Source organism: Hirundo rustica, chromosome 3 (assembly GCF_015227805.2).
Source record: "Hirundo rustica isolate bHirRus1 chromosome 3, bHirRus1.pri.v3, whole genome shotgun sequence".
NCBI classification, from domain to species: Eukaryota; Metazoa; Chordata; class Aves; order Passeriformes; family Hirundinidae; genus Hirundo; species Hirundo rustica.
In genome coordinates this window covers 17,428,456-17,446,330 of record NC_053452.1, presented here as the reverse complement: position 1 = coordinate 17,446,330, position 17,875 = coordinate 17,428,456, and the positions used below count along the sequence as shown (strand labels likewise).

The 17,875-nt window shown below is 48.2% G+C and overlaps 1 protein-coding gene across 1 annotated transcript in view; it reads right to left on the bottom strand.

Moving 5' to 3' along the window:
* EHD3 (EH domain containing 3) overlaps window positions 1-17,560 on the bottom strand; it is a 29,925-nt gene extending 12,365 nt beyond the window's left edge. Inside the window, exons 1-3 of the mRNA XM_040058299.2 lie at window positions 17,043-17,560; window positions 10,177-10,353; window positions 5,373-5,470 (exon numbers count right to left, since the gene is read on the bottom strand). Coding sequence (XP_039914233.1) covers window positions 5,373-5,470; window positions 10,177-10,353; window positions 17,043-17,269 — 502 coding nt within the window. The 5' untranslated portion in view covers window positions 17,270-17,560. The remainder of the gene's footprint in view (window positions 1-5,372; window positions 5,471-10,176; window positions 10,354-17,042) is intronic.
* Window positions 17,561-17,875: the final 315 nt, after the last annotated feature.

The window sequence follows — 17,875 nt, the reverse complement described above, 5'->3', positions numbered from 1 at the left end:
ATTGTACCCTAAACAGCATTGCATGAAGTGGGAGAACATCAATTCCCTTGGTGTTTGCCTTTCCCTTCCAAGCATGGCTATTTGAGACACAGCCAGGCTGAGGGCTCTGCACTGCCCAAGACTGTTGCTATTAGCATTTTTCTTCTTGCTGTCAGACTGGTGAGTGACTAAGTGTCCCTGGTGCTGAAGCTGCTGGTCATTTGGGAATTTCACTTTCCCAGGAGAAGGGCGAGGCTGGTGAGTAGGATTTTTTCCCTTGGTTTATGGGATGCTTAGAGCTGCACTGAAGCCAGCAGAATGGAACTGGCTGGGAAAATGGTGGAATAGTGTAATACTGGAAAGAAAGCCAATGAGGAACGACACTGCCAGTCCTTACCTCCTGGCTAGGACCTTGTGGTCACTGCTAAGGAACAGGAAAGGGAGAAGGCAGCATACCGAGAGTGAATATGAAGTGTTCAGGATATATCCAAGAAGTACTGCCCCAAAAGAGGGATCAAACACACCTTGGCCAAGGCATCACTGAACTTGACAGACTTGGATCTGCTCTGCTCAGGGCAGAGGTAGGTCGAGACAGATGGGCAGCAGAGTGTACAAGGCTGAGCCCCCAGGGACTGCAATGCCACTGAAGCACACGAGTTCCTGTTGCCAGGTGGCTCCATTAGCAGGGCAGACTGCACAAAGTGATGAATTATGAGGAAGTCCTCATTCCTGTCCTGGCTCTGAATGACCTGAGCTGTGGCCCTCCCCTCTGTCCTCATTTATGTCAGTACAGTCATCCCCTCCTCATTCTCCCTCCCAGGGGGCTGGCCTGAGCTCATTATGTGACACCAGGACAATGCTTTGGAAGTGGATGGCATTTGTATCATTACCAAATTGTCAAAGCAGTCAAGACTGTGCTGCTTTGGTACAAACACCTCCCCTATGGGCATCTCTGCAGCCTCATGCTTCCTTAGAAACAATAAATAACGATAAGGACACAGAGCAAGGGACAAGGTAATGCAACCACTAGTCCTTTAAATGTGGACATAGATTCATGCCTCAGTCTAAAAAAGATCAGAAGAGAAATGGCTGGCTTCCAGGCAAGGATATTACAGAAGCAGTGAAGGACAGGGTGCTTTGGGCCAGGACATCCTGGAAATATTTCCCACAAAGCCTGTAAATGACACCTGTGCATCCTAAGGAGTCTGGCTACCATACCTGTGACACCTGTGACACCTGTTGGGTGCCGACCACAAAGTAGTGCATGAGTCAGGAGCTCAGTAGGCCAAATCAGTCCAGGCAGCTCCTTGGCTACACTTTTTATGAGAGCTTGAGAGCAGCAGCAGCTGCTGTGTCAGTGCTGGTGATGTCACTGCATGTCAAAGGGATGTGCACTTCAGCTATGACAGACTGCATCACCCTCAATTGCTTGATAGACCTAAACCTGCAGCTCTGCTACTGGGACACTTCATGGGCTGCTCTGTGGGGGAAGGGGGCTCTTTATGGTCATGCAGTCCTGGAAGAGAGCCAGTGCAGAGCTTTGTTTCCTGGGATTATACAGCATTCCTTGGAGCAAAGCTTGGTAGCCATTTGCAAAGCCCTTCTGCTGGCTGTAGGAGGCTGAGTGCTGCTAGCACTAACACCAGCACGCTATGCTCGTGCACACACTGGCTCTGAAGGGACTGTCAAATGTGTCACCTTTAACAGCAACAAGACAGTGAATTTAATTCAGAGTTGAGTTCACACAAGTGAAAAACTTCAGAACCTGGACTTGGCCCCTGAATAAATCCTTTAAACCCTGTTCCCTAGCTCCTGCTCTTTGAAACATGGATTGCAATAAAAGGAACAGCTACTGCTTTGAAATTCAGGGGTATAAGGTGGCTCTCGTGGATTGCTAAGCTTTGACAGCATGGTATTCTGCTAAGCTGACACTGTAGAGATTAACTAATGTTCTTGACATCTAATGGGGAAGGAGACGGACTTGTGATGTTCCCATTGAGAGGAATTTCCTATTTTTAGAAATGCTGCTGGTTCTCATGGGATGGGCAGACTGGGAAAGCCTTCCACATCTTTTACATTTTTACTTTCCCCCTCAAATTTATGATAGAAGGCTGCTTCACCATCTACTCTCTTCCCTGACATTGCATCCCAGTCTGAGGGTCTTGGAGCCTACTACTAGTAATGGGGGTAAGAAGAGCATTCCTGTTCCAAGCAGTTAAGAAACTTCAAAGTCTCTTGGAAAACCTCTGTAAGACTCCCTCAGGTACTGCTTCATTCCCAAGTGAAATCTAAGCAGGCTGGGAAGGTATAGAAGGAGCAGAATAATTTTGTTGTGTCAGCATTTTTTAGCCCTGTCTTGTTTTCTGCCTAGCCCATGTTACTGCTCTATCTGCCTCCAAAACCAACTTGCTAATGAGGTCAGCTGGCTTGTAAGCTTGGTGGCAAAGGTGTCACCTCACCACTTTTTCCTGTTCCTCTTCCATGGGAGCTAGAAAGTGAGTACTCCCTTTCAAACACCTTGAGATAAGCTCAAGCCAATGCCTGGCAGCAGTCCTTCCCAAACTCAGGCACCTCAGCCACTTTTGACTCTTTCTGCTCCCTGCAGGCAGAAATTGGTGGAGTTGTCCCAGTCTCAACAAAGCCATATTGGCCTAAATGAGATGAAGATCTTGTCCTGTATCTCTTGCAAGGCCATCTGACCTGGCCTGCATGACCACGTTCAGTCTGTCCCAGATGTAAATGGTGACAAAGACAGATCCCGCCTACACTGTACTTTTAACTGCTGCAACTAGATCAGTTGACAGGTCGTGACAGCCCCCTTGTCTGGCTGGAGATACAGCAGAGCAGATTCCTGGGATTGCAGGATTATCAGGAGATGGCTGTACACCATCTAGAGTTGCCTCCTGGCAAAAGGGTCAAATGACCACACACTGCAGTCACAGGGCCAATGTGACAATTTCCTGCCCTAAGTAGACTTAATTGCACTGGGGGCAGAAAAGTTGTCCAGGAAGAACCTGTTCCACATGCTGAGACAGGCCTCCAGTTCTACAAACATGCATAGCATGCAAAAATGTACAGAATTGGGACTCCCCTTTAGCCTCCTCAGCTGTTTCCAAATGTTTGCAGAAGCATTATTGGCTTGGGTTAAAGTACACCAGTGACTTTTGCAACAGCGCACAGCTATGTTATAAGCATGTTCTGGCATTGCTGGCATTTATTAAAGTAGCGGCAGTTAAGTACAGAATTGTTCATGTTAGAAAAGATCTTTAAGATCATTGAATCCAACCGCAAACTCAGCAGTGGCCTCAGCCCATTGATCTGTCCCATCCACTCAGATCCCTCTGCAGAGCCTTCCTACCCTCCAGCAGCCCAACACTCCAGCCTAGAACGCTGTCACCTTCTGACTGGCTGAGGTGCTCTCAATGCCCTGGTCCCGATCACCGACTGAGATATTAGACATCACTGGCCCCAGTGCTGAGCCCTGGGGAACACCACTTGTGACTGGCTTGCAGCTGGATTTAACTCCTTTCACCACCACTCTTAGCCTGCCCATCCAGCCAGTTTTTCACGCAGGGAAGGGTGCAGCCATCCAAGCCAGTTTCTCCAGGAGAATGTGAGGGAAACAGGCTCATAGGCTTTACTGAAGTTTAGGTAGGCAATATCCTCAGCCTTCCCCCATCCAGGAAATGGGTCACCTTGTCACAGCAGGAGATCAGACTGGTCAAACAGGACCTGACTTTCATAAGCTTGTGCTGCCTGGCCTGATCCATGATGATGATCAGTTCCACGACCTTTGGCAGCACCAAGGTCAGACTGACAGGCTCTAGAATGGGACACCACTGGAAAGCTGACGGAGAAATTTTTGCAGAAGGAGCAGCAAGAAGTGCCAGTGTATTTTGCAGCAGGGTATTTTTAGTTCTGTAAGCAGCTGAAAAGTAGGAAAATCTTGCAATACATGTCAGCATTAAAATTAGTGAGAAGATTTGGAAAAGGGGCTTGAAATAAGTCCATTTTAACTCACCTATACCTTATTTTTATTTTTTTTAGTAACAAAAATACTTCCTCCTAAGCAAGTTTCCTTCACTGTGATAGTTCCACAGGAGAAGTGGTTGCTTTCAGTGGCAATTTTTGACTGGAAAATGTCTACACCACATAATACAAATTTTTTATCACTGTAACACTTTCTGCTGAGAGGAGGAATGCTTGCACAGCATATTTTTCAAGCTTCTCATGAAGGCTGGCACACCTTGGAATTTCTGACCCTCTAGCAATTCAGAGGCCCACACTGAAAAAGGTTAATGTGAGGGTTTTTTTGTGAACTGTAGTTGTGTTTTATTGACACTTCTTTGTTAGCTGAGGTTCCTGTGGTGGAAAACCCCAGCACTGTTAATAGGCAGTGTGCATGAGAACTGATCTCACACCTGAATGCTGAGATTATTGCTCTTGGCTTTCCTCCAATCAAATGCTGCATAGCTCCCAGCTTTACCTAAGGAACCTTCCGGAAATGCAAGCTATGCTGCCATCACCTTACAGAGCAAGAAGGTGACCACTTAGGTTTTAAGTATAAAGATGTTGTCCACTTCAGATGGTGAGTCTGAGAGTGACCTCAGAAGTTCACTAGGAGACTATGCTATCCCTCAGTGCCAGTCACAAGGGTCTGTAGTGACAGGACAAGGGGAAACTGAAAAGGGTAGGCTTATATTGGATATTGAGGAGAAATTCTTTACAGTGAGGGTGGTGAGGCACTGGCACAGCTTGCCCCGAGAAGCTGGGGATGCCCCATCCCTGCAAGTGTTTAAGGCCAGGTTGGATGGGGCTTTGAGCAACCTCGTCTAGTGGAAGATGCCCCTATCTATGGCAGGGGGTTGAAACCAGAGGATTTTTAACGTCCCTTCAAACCCAAATTCTACTCTAGGATTTTATGATTTAGTATCCACAGGCAGATTCCCCACTGCAATGAGGAACTTGAGTGACAATGGTGCTTAAACCAAATCCAGTCCTGCACTAGATTTAGGAAGCCTGGCCAGTACAAGAAACTAGGTTGATTACAGTGGGACCCTGGCTATGGATCATCAGTAAGCCACTGAAAGCAATTGTTTCTGCAAAGCAGACAGGTATTATTTGACTCTGATAGAAATCTCCTCCTTGGGGAAATACTGGACTGTGACACAGGTATTGCTGATCTTGTCAGCAACCTTCCCTGAAAACATTTAAATTCTCTGCAGGAGATTTATCATGTCCCTTTGGTGTCCATTTGCAAAGTCATGCTGTAGCTCTGAGAGGCTCCCACCAGTGCTTTTATCCACAGCTTGTCTAGTTTGAAGTGAAAATCACATAGAGCTCCTTTGGTTTTCATTACTGTCATTTAGAAGAGAACTGAACTTGGGACTTACCTCTGCTAATTCTCTGCTTTTCTCCAGAAAGGATTCCTGGCGTATCAATGACACTGATGCTTTCTAATACAGGATTAGGTAGCTGGGCACAGACGAACCTGTGTGGAAAATAAATGTGTTATATTAAAAAAAAAAAAAAAAAGCAAAACATAGTCATGATGTGCTGCACATCAGAGGCAGCATGGGACAAGCCAGACTCTGATCTCTCAAGTTTTTGGTTGGAGCTTGGAGCTACTGTTACTTCAAGAAATGAGGAAGAAACTAGAACTAAGCACTTTTCTCTATTTTGCTGCCTCTGGAACATGGGTCTCAGTCATGACCTAGGACAGTTTTTTTTTATGGGCCCCCAAATTGTGAATTATGAAAAAAATTGGGTCTTCATTTATGTGCTGTTTAGATTTTAACAAGAAGTGGTATTTGTTTTTCTTTGGTTAAACATTCCCCTGTAGAGTCCTGAACTCAAGTGAACTGAAATAACTTACTTTAAAAAAAAAATTAGCAGTTCTGTAGGACTTGTTTTCTTTCAAATCTGGTATTAAACAGAGAAAAAGTGTGCACCATGGGAGTAGTAAAGCATAGGCAACACAAGATCTGAAGAGGCTGCTCAGTCTATCCTCCAGCCTCAAGGCAAGATCAATCAGGTTATTTGCCTAAATGTTCTTCAAATCCATAACAATGCAGACTCACCAACATTTGCTGTGAGTCTAACTCCATTTCTTAATAACCTTTACAGTAAATCCTCTTTTTTAATGTCTAATCTAAATTTCACATGCTATCATGCTCCCCAGTCATGAACACAGTAGATGTGGAAAAATATTTATTTTTCCCCTCTTGTCACAAAGTACACTACTGTCATCCTGCTCCCCTCAGTCTTTCCTCTATAGAAAACAGTTGTGGTTGTTTTTTCTTTTTCCTATCTCTTCCAGTTCTCTCTAGCTGCCTTTCCAGCTCATTTCTAAATCCCTGAAGACCATCACAGCCTTCCTTTGGGTCCTCTCAAACTGCTCCACATATTTCTTCAGGCATGATGCCACAATCTGAAGAACTCCAGCCACCGCCCTGCTAGTGGTGAGCAGAGTGGATGGATTGCTCCTTATCTCTTGAGAGTTGACAGTCCTGTTTATACATCTCAGTGACATGTTTGCTTTTTTAACAGCAGTATGACACTGTTAACTCACATTCATTTTGTAATTCACTACTCCCCCCTCTGCAGCTCCATTTATGTGTAACTGCTCTTTAGCTAGTTGTTCCCCATCCTGTATCTATGCAAATCACTGCCTAAGAAGAGTCACTTGTGCTTTGTGGGCTGCAGCTCATCTATTTCAGTTGCTAGTAACAGCAAAGGACAGTAAAAGCCTGTCTGCTTCCACAGCTCCTGGTAGCATTTCATGGATAGCCTTTTTGGGATGGCATTCCATGCAGCTCCAAGAGTGTGTGTACATAAGCATTTTAATAGGGTGGTGTGACATCCAGGCACAAAAAGCATGTTCCTGGGGGAGGAGGCAGAACTCAGAGGATGGGGGCTGGCACAAGGAGCACTCAGTGCAGTCAAGGCAGATGGGGTCCTGCAGCGCTCTGATGAGTGTCTGGTACAGCAGAAGCCCCTGCACCTCTGAATTCCTCCAGGCCATGCCACAACCCAATTGTTCTACTCTCCTACATTCTACTCCACTATGACTCCAAAAAGATTCTGGTAAGAGAGAATCCTCATGGGTTAAAGAGTGTCTCCTCCCCTAAGCTGCCAGATATTTCAGACCACATATTACAGCTTCCCACATCCCCAGCTTGGCAGGTGGAAACAGGGAGCATTTCTGAATGTGTAATACCTCATATCAAAGAGGGGGACTGGCCTGATTATCCTGTTGAGTGCCAGGCACAGCAGCAGAGAACAAAAGGCTCGTGAGGTCATGTTATTCCCTTGTTCTGCCAACCCAAGTCTGCTCTTGTTACAGCCCTGAGTATTCCTTGTGCCGTAATATTAAATGGGGCAGGGGGATTTTCCACCAGTTCCTCTAGGAAAAGTACTCCACATGAGATTTCAGATATAAGGTCAGAGGCCAGCATGAGTGAGTGCATTCTGGCTCTTTTGGCAAAGTTAAGGCTGCTGCCCTCTTGTAGTCCCAGCAGAAGTGCAGGACCTCAGGGAGCTCAAGCTAATTATGTTTGGGGCCATATGAAGGGAACAGCGAGCCAAACTAGAGTTTCACTACCTCTACTGGCAGAGTATAGGGCTGAAGGAGCAACATGTTATCTACCTCTCCTGCCAGGACTGAATCCACATTAGCTTCCCAAAAGAAGACTTTGGGAATGGGGGAATTCTTGCAACCTAGTCAATGTGATATAAAAGTAATGGGTGAGATTCCTGATTTTGCTCCAGGCGCTGGTGCCAAACAAGTCCTCCTGACAACAAGGTGCAACTCCCCATCTCTGTGGAACCTTCCCAGAGGTGGGGTTTGGCCAGCAGATTTGGAGAAAGCAAAACAAACCCTTCTCCTCAATGCCCAGCAACAACCTGGGGCAGAAAGAGCAGACAAGAGACAGGATTCTGCAGACCTGCCATCCTCATTTCAGCCCTATCTCCCAGGTATGCGCAGGTTCTCCATCTCCTGGCAATCAAGGGAGGGAGGACACAGGCTCTGAGCAGCACAATTTGCATGTCTCCCAGCCAAATCCTGCCTGTACCAGTTTTCTCTTGCTTCCTGGAAAGCAGCAGATCCCAGTCTCTGCTGGGGAGGGAGTGCCAGCTAAGGGTGGATGCTCACTCCTGGAGCAGCAGGCTCTGCATCCCATAGCACACAGTGCTGTGGGCTGCCGCCTCTCAGCCAAGACCAGCTTGGCCTGTGTGAATGCTACTGCCTCATGCCGCTCTGTTTCTTTCCACTGATGCTCACAGTCAAGTCTTTAACCATCTGTGGGCAAAGCAGACTTCCCCATGGCCACTCTTATCTCAGCTTAGAGGTGTGGCCCCTGCAGATTAGCTCCCTTCTGCAAATTTCTTGCTCACAGTCTCCTAGCTGAGGTCAGGGCCTTGGCATATATATACCAGTAGCAAGGTATGTGCAAGGCAGAGAGAGCTCTGCTTGTCCCTAGCCCAGAAACCAAGCCCACTGGAGAAGTGTAGGCGGCTTGATTTGGTCTAGTGGGTGCACCATGACTTACATCTGCTAAATTTCTGGCCTTCTGAGTCAACTCTTGCATGTGTTTAATTTCCTAATTAGCTGGGCATTAGCATCTGCATTTTCAGCATGTGATGCACACACAGCTGAGCCAGTCTCCCTTAGCATGTCTCCTCTGTCAGTTTAGAAATCATTACCCCCTCTTTTTTCATGTCAGCAAGAGAAGGGTGTCATTATCTGCTGTGGCTACCTCACTGCATCGCTAGAAGGGCTGCACTTATGCTGCTGCTGAATCACAGCTGTGCCCCTCTGCTCTGCTGCCTGCACAGGCTTGACTCTTTCTTCAGGAAAAGAAGAGTAGAAGCAGCATAACAAGAGCACAGCATGATACAGTGAACTGGGTTAATGCACGCAGAGATCCCTTGCTGTATCAGGGGCAAATTGCATTCAAGACACATCTATCAGGCTAGTTCAGAAGTGTTTGCTTTTTTGCCCCCGATGCCTGGCCTGATGTTCCTTCTCTGCAGTGAACTGTCAGTCAGCTGTGGCTGTTCCTGGCTATCAGCTGAGCTGTTCTGAATTAAGTCCTCTTTATCCACGGTCTCTGTGCCCCAGGCAAGAGGCCTGTTATTCTCTTAGGGCAAATAACCATTCTGCCCTGGTGTAGGGAGTGGGCAGTCACCTGACCTAACTGTTGGTCAGGCGCAGATGTTCTGGGTCCTATGAAACAACAAGAACTTCTCAAAGTCTCTCTGGTGCAGGACCATGTTGATATATTTGAATGACGCTCCTGTGCAGTGATCAGATACTGCTTCCTGTCACCCTGAGGTACTGTGAGGTTCTCCACACAGCTGTGACTCCAGCTAGGTCCCTCTCCTGCCAGCAAGTTTCTCCCGATGCCTCTCTGCAGGCCCCTCCCCTGCCTCTCTGCAGCCTACACCAGCACTCCAGTGGTCAGTGCTGGTAGGAGATGCTGCTCCCTCTGGACAGTCATTCTCTAAGCCTGGAAGATTGAACGTGAGCCAGAGCCCAGCCCAGCTTTCCTGGCTGTTTGGCTGAGCAGCTGCCATGTTTCCAGCGTCTCCCACACCATGTTAAGGGAAGGCGTCGGTGATGGGTGTAGTCAGTTTTGCTGCCTTCTGCAGCACAGTTTGTGCTCATCTAGGATATGGGTGTGTGCTGCTGGCTTCCTGCAAGCCCTATGGTTGGGCTGGGTCTTGGGGATGGAAAGGTTATATCCTTCATGTCAGGGCTGCTGTCTAAACACCCTGCTACTCGTTTTTACAGGAAACACATTAGAGCAGTCATCAATTTGCACCTGACGTTGTATGTATAAGGCACGGGAATGGAGAGAGCCTGGTTTTGATTACAAATGGAAGAAGCTAGAAACACTGAAGCAGGGGACAAGAAATGTAGTGAAGATATCTACCTCTAGTCTCCTGTAGGATAAGCTTAGGCTGTGATGTCATTTTTGTTTTGTTTGTTCAAGTAAAATGAAGGTTTGTCACAATTGAATTTATCAACCCTTCAGCAACTGACTGATGGTGCATCCGGTAGGACTGGACTGGCTTTGCATCAGCCATGTGGATGGGAGGAGAAGAAGTGCCTTATGCCTTTCCATTACTTGCTGTGCTGCTCGTTAGATTCTAGCTTTACTCCACAGACCAAGGGAGTTCTTGAGTACTGACCTGTTCAAAAAGGCATTGCCAAAGGCGTTAAGTTTCCTGAACGGTTTTTTGGGATCCACCACCAACGCGTTTCCAGGAACAATTCCTTCCACATCTCCTTGCATAACTGCTATAAAGGAGTCAGTTGTAGGCTCTGGTCCAATCCTCATCCCTGGGAAATCCTGCTCCAGCAGGTACCTGTAAGTGAAAAAACAGGGTGTGGGCATGAGACAATGAACTGCTAAGTCCCAAGTGAGTTGTACTGAAGATTGCAGGGCAATTATGAAGCTTAAGAGCATGGATCCTTCCGAGACTATTTTTAGCACTGTCACTGAATTGTCTGATAAATGCTTTGGTAGCTTTTCTACTTAGGATCTCAACATTGAAAGCTCATTTAAGGTGGATTAAGAAACTGAGATGATTATAGCTGCTAGGAAGAGATTCTCATCACATTGCATCATTTTGAGTACTTCAATCCCCAAGACATTTGGAGCAGACTTAGCACAGCAAAGTAAAGACAGCAGTTCACTGCAACCACAGAGTTAATCCTGAAACCCTACTGGCTCTTGGTGCCAGTATCAATTGCTCCACTGCTGCTCATTTCGGCAGACTCATCCATCTAATCTGCTTAGCCCCCAGTCCAAAACAGCTGCTTAAATGCCAACTTCCCCTGCACTCGACTGAAGTCTCAGTCTCTGTGTGCTTCTGAAATGCAGGCACAGGTCTGCACTACAAACTGCTCAAGCATATTGAGCACTACGCACATGGGTGGGGGAGTATATTCCAAGCTGTACATCAGGCTAGATAGCACAGTAACTACAGCATCCCTTATTATTTCCTGAACGTAGTTTGGCAAATTTCAGGGAAAGAGAGTCACCCATGGGGTTGTAGGGCTTTGACTAGGACGCCGGCAGCATATCCTAACTGACCCTGCCAAATTCAGGGTGGGTCAATGGCGTGTGCATGGGACAGTTCCCTTTGGCTCGTGAAGGTGCCAAATGCCATCACTGAGGTCAGGACTGCGTTTGTGTGTGGGTGTAGAAAACCACCTGCTGATGCTGTGCTGAAAACTAAGACCATTATGTCCACGTGGCTTGCAGAAGGCAGCTAGAACTGGTCTAGCTCTCAGTATGGGATGGTGTCAGAGGTGACAAGCGATAAGCTCTGGCTAGTTACAAAGAAGAATAAAATGACTACCAGACGATGGAAGTTAGTATAATAATGCGTTGCTGGTTGTCAGAGGGTAGCTGGTACTCCCTCTTCCATTGCTTTGACCTAATGCTCAGTAGGCAGAAAGATTACTTCAGAATTGCTGGGATGTTAAGAGTAGATTATGGGCATGTGGAAAAGGAAATAGAAGGACTGGACATTATTTTCATGATTGAGACTGATATATCTAAGCACCAGAACTGGTTCACTCAGGTGAGTCTTAATGAGGGAAGTCCCTGTGTGAGGGACTATAGGACCTTTGGCATGAGGGCTTGTGATAACTTTTTAGGGGTTCCTGGTTTCACTGTCATTTTAACATAGGTAAGGAACAAAAAAACCAAAAAAATTGTGCAGGCTGTTTACTGATACCATGTCAGCAAATGTGTCTTCCCAATGGGCAAGGCCAAATCAGCTGGATCTAGAGGTAAAACTACTAAATGTATATCCAAGACAAATCACTGATACTTATCTGGTATACACTCACTGCAACAAGAATACCTCCACAAATGATATCCATAATTCCCTTAGGAGATGACCACACCTCCTTTACTGGTGTATTATCATGTATTTTCTTGTTTCTTTTGTCCAAAGTGATTTCCAAGTCTCATGCCCAGTAGAAGGCCACCACAAGTGACTCTTCTTTACTGTAGAACTCTGAGATGCAACAGCAGCTGTTGAGCAGCTCCTAAAAGAACTGAAACAACCCAGGAAGAGAGCAGACCTCTGACCTCCTCTATGAGGATGGATATATCCTATTTATCTTAACCTTATGTAGGGGTTTCTCAAACTTTCCTATGAAAGTGGGTCATTACTTAAGAAAAACAGACTGCAGGTAGTGCTGGTGTGTGCCGCCTCTCTGGCTGGCGATCACAATACACCTTCCTGGCAGCGACAGTAACTCCTCTCTTGCTTGAAGCACCTGAGAACAAGGAGGGGCAACTTCTCTCTCACCAAGGGCTCTGCAGACTATCACATGAATGCTCTTGGCTCAATTCCCTGGGAAGCTCTTTACACTGCACAACTATTTGCTAGGTTAGAAGCCACTTGGTCAGACTCGGGAAACTAAGCTTGTGCCTCCTAGATGGCAATTCAAACACTAGCTCCTGATGGACACTGCTGTCAAGCCAGTGGCTTTACACAGATGGGAATTCATAGAAATAAATCTTTGCATTTTCCCCATGCAAACACTAGAGAGAAAAGAAATAGGCAGTGTTACCAACGGTCAAATACAGCAAGTGAAGGAGGGCTTTTTAGAAAGGCCCCTTACTCCCAATGTCAGGTTGCAGCCTTGCTGTAACAACCACCTCGTCTCTTTTTCAAAGGCTTGAAATGCACGTGTAATATGACAACTTTTGAGCAAAAGTAAATCTTAGTTAAGGGGGGGAGTTGTTCGTTATTTATAGATAAAGCTTCCCAGAAAATCTAACCAAAAGTCCTATGTGTAATAGCAACACTCCTCCAGACAGCCTGCTTGAAAGAATTTTATCATAGCTCCACTCAGCTAACATTTCAAAGCATTTCTGTGTTTATTTCTTGGGTAAGACTTAAAAAAACCTAGCCCCCCAAAAAAACCCCAACAAAAGCACAAAAGAAGTAGCTACCCACCAATGTTATTGACTTATGTGCAACAAGTGGTAGGAAGCCAGAGAGATGAAGATTTGTACTGTCCCCTATCACAGCATCTATTTTAAGAGAGGCCTCTCTGGGAGATTCGGGTACATTGTGCAGCAGGGTGTCAGCTGCACAAGAATCTCATTGTGCAGAGGACAAATACAAGGGGTTGTATTGACACTGCCTGATGGGGGGAAGGCACTCCTGCTCAGCAGTGACACAGCCTGCCCTGGCTACCAGAGCCACGCTAGACAACATGCAGTTGTCACATTTGTGGGGGTTTCTGGGAGAGAAAAGCAAACAATAGCTGTGGAAAACACCAACCAGCAGCAAGCAATTTCCTCTGCCAGTGCTGCATGCCTTAAGCTGAGCTGCTGAACACCTTCAAAGGCCTGGGAGAGTGACCTCCAGCCAGGTTAGGGAAGTCTGCGGAGCACCCCAGGCAGGAGGGAAATAGGTTTTTTTATGACCAATGTGCTTTTTAGAGAAGTGTCTGGAGTCGGTATGTGGCTGGAAGCATCATCCTGTTTGCCTGTTTCAGGCGTGTTCCTGGGAAGGGCCAGGGCAGGAAAGCTGCATTGGTGCCAGGCCAGCCTGGGGCTGCCTTTCCCAGGTGGATTTGGAGATGGGTAAGGACAGGCCGGGCTCCCTGGGCAGCAGTGCCGAAGGATGTGGGGGAAGGGGCTGCCTGCCCGTGATGAGTCATGCGGGAGCCCTGCAGGATGCCGCTGAGCGTGGCAGCAGAGGTGATGCCGAGCAGCAACGGGAAGAAGGGCAGAGCAGGAGGAAATGGTGACAACTGCCCGATGCAGGCACCGATAAAAGGTTCAGGGCCGCACGGGGAGGTCACACCAGAGCTCTGCGGGTAGCCTGTGACAGCGTGGAGAGGCCAGGACGTGTAAACGATTAGCTGTAGCAGGAAGGGGTGGCTACACCAGAAAAGCAAGCTATGTTGACAGTTAGTAGAGCTCTGGCAGGCTTGTTTATTTTATTAGCAGGATGACTGGACTTGAGCCAGGATTAATTTTAGAAATGACCAAGCAACCTAAGTTAATTAGGAGAGTAATGTTCTGTCCTGTACTCCCACCCTCTTACAGGAAACATAAAAAGCAATAACGTTATAAAGGCAGACTCCAGTGAGATCCTGCAGTGGTAGTCAGATATGCCCAGGCAGAGGTGTTGCCCTGCCCTAACCAGCACCGACTTTCAGCCCCCAACCTTGTGGAAAAGCATCAGTCAAACGTATGCTGAGGAGAGAAAGGGGAGTGAGCACAAAGAGATGATACAGTAGGAAACAGGAATGGAAAAGCTGCATTAGCAATGCTACCTACACCTTTCACATAGCACAGAAAGCCTCAGTTCTGTGTCCCTGCAAGTAGAAGAGGGAACAGCCTGGCTCCACTGAAAACAAGCCATGCTCTGGTCTCGCTTCACTGGCTTTGACCCACACAACTCACCCCTCTCTTCCCTAGCTCAGCCTCTAGGAATATTTCTCACTGCTGACCTTGACTGCCTTTTTCTGCCATAAGCTCCTGAGAAGAGAGCAGCCTCACTGCAAGATGCTGCAGCTTAGGTGCTTCAGAGCCTTGCATTTCTTCCTGGTTTCACCTCAGATTCCCAAAACAAGGAAATAGGTTTGGAAGACAGACATTCCTTTGATAGGTGACTAAGGGTATTTTTTTTTTTTTTGGTAAGGTGTCATGGGATCCAGGTAAACTGGGACTGAGTTCATTCCACATGATTGTTTAGTGGCATTAAGTCATCTCCCTAAATTGCATGGCAGTACAAGCAGGATGCAATTTAAGAGTAGAACTGATACATAAGGATAACCCTAATAATCCCTCACCTGACAAGACTGTGGACGGAATGTCCAGAGGCTGTTTCTTGCTCCACTCTACTGCTAAGACATAATGGTTGTCAACCCTCCCACTTCCTCCCCCCAGCCCCCTTTAACTCCTCCCAGCTCTCAGCTTTAGCTCCCACTTGCCTTCCCACAATAACTCTGGAGGCTAATCTGGTGCTTATCCCAGGTCTTTAATGAGCAGTGCCTGCAAGCTCACGCTGGAAGCCTGTCATGAGCAACACGAGGTTTTCTGGCCTTTGACTGGGAACACACTGGAATAACAGAGTCTTACACTTCTCCTACTATTGGAGACCCTGGGGTTCCACCAAAGTTCTCAACTTTCACCTCTTCTTAGACACTACTTTACACAGAAGACTGCCTTTCTGGAAGGTCCATTTGGCACTCCCGTGAAGTAGAAGCTCCCAGAGCTCCTGGTCACTTCTGCTTGGTCATCATCTATCTCTGTGTAGGCTCATCCCAGCCCTGTGCCTGAAGAAAAATGGGAGAAGAGGATACAAGCACGAGTGAAAAAGCAGTTGTCAGAGAGGCTCAGATTCACCTGCTGACAAGCTAAGAGGCCGCTTCTGCCATGCCATATGAGCCAAGACTCAGTCTTCTTTTGCCTGGAACATGCTCTAGGCACCCAAACTTCCAACAAGAGAAGCTGAGGCTTACAGAAAAAGGACTTCACTGAACAAAGAGGGGCAACGGCAGGGAAGTCTCTGCTAACAGCATGCAGGTGAGACTGCAGGGAAAAGCTGATGCTGGCAACCCAGAGAAAAGAATTAGGAAGAGATGCTTTGGTTAGACAGCCTTATCAGTAATTCAGCAAATCCTCGGGTTCAGGCTCTGAGTGTCTGTAACCCAGAGGACAAAAAAAAGCTTTACAAACACAAGGTTTGGTACCAAGTCACAGAACAAAGATCTGGGGTGGAACCAGGCAGTTGTGCTAGCTACCCTCTCTGTTTTTCAGAAGAGTAACTCCCTTTGCAAACGTGTGCAAAAAGCTTCTTTGGGTCTTTTGCATCCCTTCACCACACACCTGATCTGCTCACATGAGAAAATTTAATCCTTAAACTTTGTTTGCCAGGTACATGCCAAGGCGGCAGAAATGCATTCTGTTCTTGGCTCCTGACCAGGAAATTTAGCAGCAGGAATATTACAGCACATTTAAAAAAAAAAAAAAAAAAAAAAGCCCCTGCATTTCTCAAGGTCATTCCTTTAGAGGTTCAGTCAATTCAATTCACCTCTCTCTACTCTCTGCAGTTCCCTCCTTCACCAAGAAATACTGGTAGAACAAAGGGCTGGCTGCCTGTGGCTTGCGTCCAGATCTACACTGGGGCAATTCCACAGATTTCAACACAGCCACACCAGAAAAAGGCTGGAATTTAACGCTTAGCTTATGAATCACATAGGAAACACGGACAGCGCAGCTTCAGCTATGATCCCAAGGGAAAGGCTGCTGCAAGTTGAACTAGCAGCATGGCTGAACAGAGATCCCTGCAATCAAGTCCAGCCCGGAAAAGTTTAACCCTCTCTGCGACAGTTTCACATCGTCTAAACGAAAGGGCTACTTGCAGCTGCTCTTTACATAAGTTCGAAAGGAACTTGCTGCTCCCAGTATCTCGGCCGAGCAGGACACAGTTAAAACAGGGCTTTGCTTCTGGAGCCCTGAAGAGGGGCAGGTCTCTCTGTGCACAGGCACACATGCTTCTCTAAGTGGGTTCTGAGTATTGCCTCCGGGACAGGAGAGAAAAACAGACACACGCAAGCGTGTAACAGTGATCAGGGCAAACAGAAGCACTCCCTTTAAAGCTGCCTCACCACTCAAAAGCTACAGCAAATTGAAAAGAATGGCTACCACAAGGGTCAACCTGGGCAGTGCAGGCACGGAATGCCCAGCGCGAGGTTTCCCAAAGCCTTTGCACTTTGGACGGCCAGGGCCCCAGTGACTCACGTCCCCACACTCCTGCCCTGCCTGCACTCCTCAGCCCTGCCTTGGGCTACTTTTTGCCACGTCGGTGTTTCATGGGACATCTTACACCACCCTGAGCTTGCGAAGGAATGCTCTGCGTTTGAGTAGAGGTGACTTTTCAATGAAAAGCTGCTGAGGGTACGCGAAGGGGGTAACAGAAAGGGGATCGAGGCACGGCATAGGTAGCGGAGACACGTTCTGCCTCACCCCAGTGCCCGGGCGTGGAGGGTGCAGGCAGCTGGATTTTACCTGATGAAGGTGGTCTTCCCAGTGGAGTACTGCCCCACGAGGAGCACCATGGGCTTGTTGTCGAAGTCGGCATCTTCCAGGGCGGGCGAGTGGAACTCGTGGAACTTGTAATGTTCTTCCAGCGGCAGCAGCTTGGTCTTGTAAAGCTTCTTCAGGCCGTCGCTGACGGTCTGGAACACCTCCGGGTCCTTTCGCCGACGGTCGTCGGTGCCCAGCCAGCTGAACATCTTGTGGCCTCCTGACGCCAGCTCCGCGGCGACCACCGGGGCTGGGCTGGGCTGGCTGCGAGCGCGGGCTACCCGCGCATCCCCCTCAGGCCGGGCGGGCCTCACTCCGCTCCAGCGCCCACCCGCGAGGGCCGCCCGCCCTCACGCCACCTGCGCCGGCGATTTCAGCCAGAAAGCAGTCCCCGCGGGAGGCTGAAGGAGCGGCTCGTCCGCGCAGCCCCGGCCCAGCGGCACCGGCGGGCGCCGCCTCCCCTCAGGCCGCCGGCTCCCGGCGTGGGCATGGCACGGAGGCCCGGCCCTCCAGGAAAGGGGCGGGCGCCGGAAGCCGGCCGTTCCTGGCAGGCGCCGCCCGTTCTCCCCGGCGGGTGAAGCCGCGCCGGGCGCCGCCATGTTGGACGGCGGGGAGGGGCCGGGTCCCGCCGCGCCCCCTGGGGGCCGCTGGAGGGATTTTCAGCGCGGCCGCCATTTTATTTCGGTTCTCGCCTCGCTTCGAAATAGACTTAAGAAAGTCCACTGAAATGAACCGTGCCGATCTGACAGGGAGCCGGCTGTTCCCGAGCACTGCGAGCCTCATCTGGGTCTCCAGCCCATCACAGAATGGGTCCG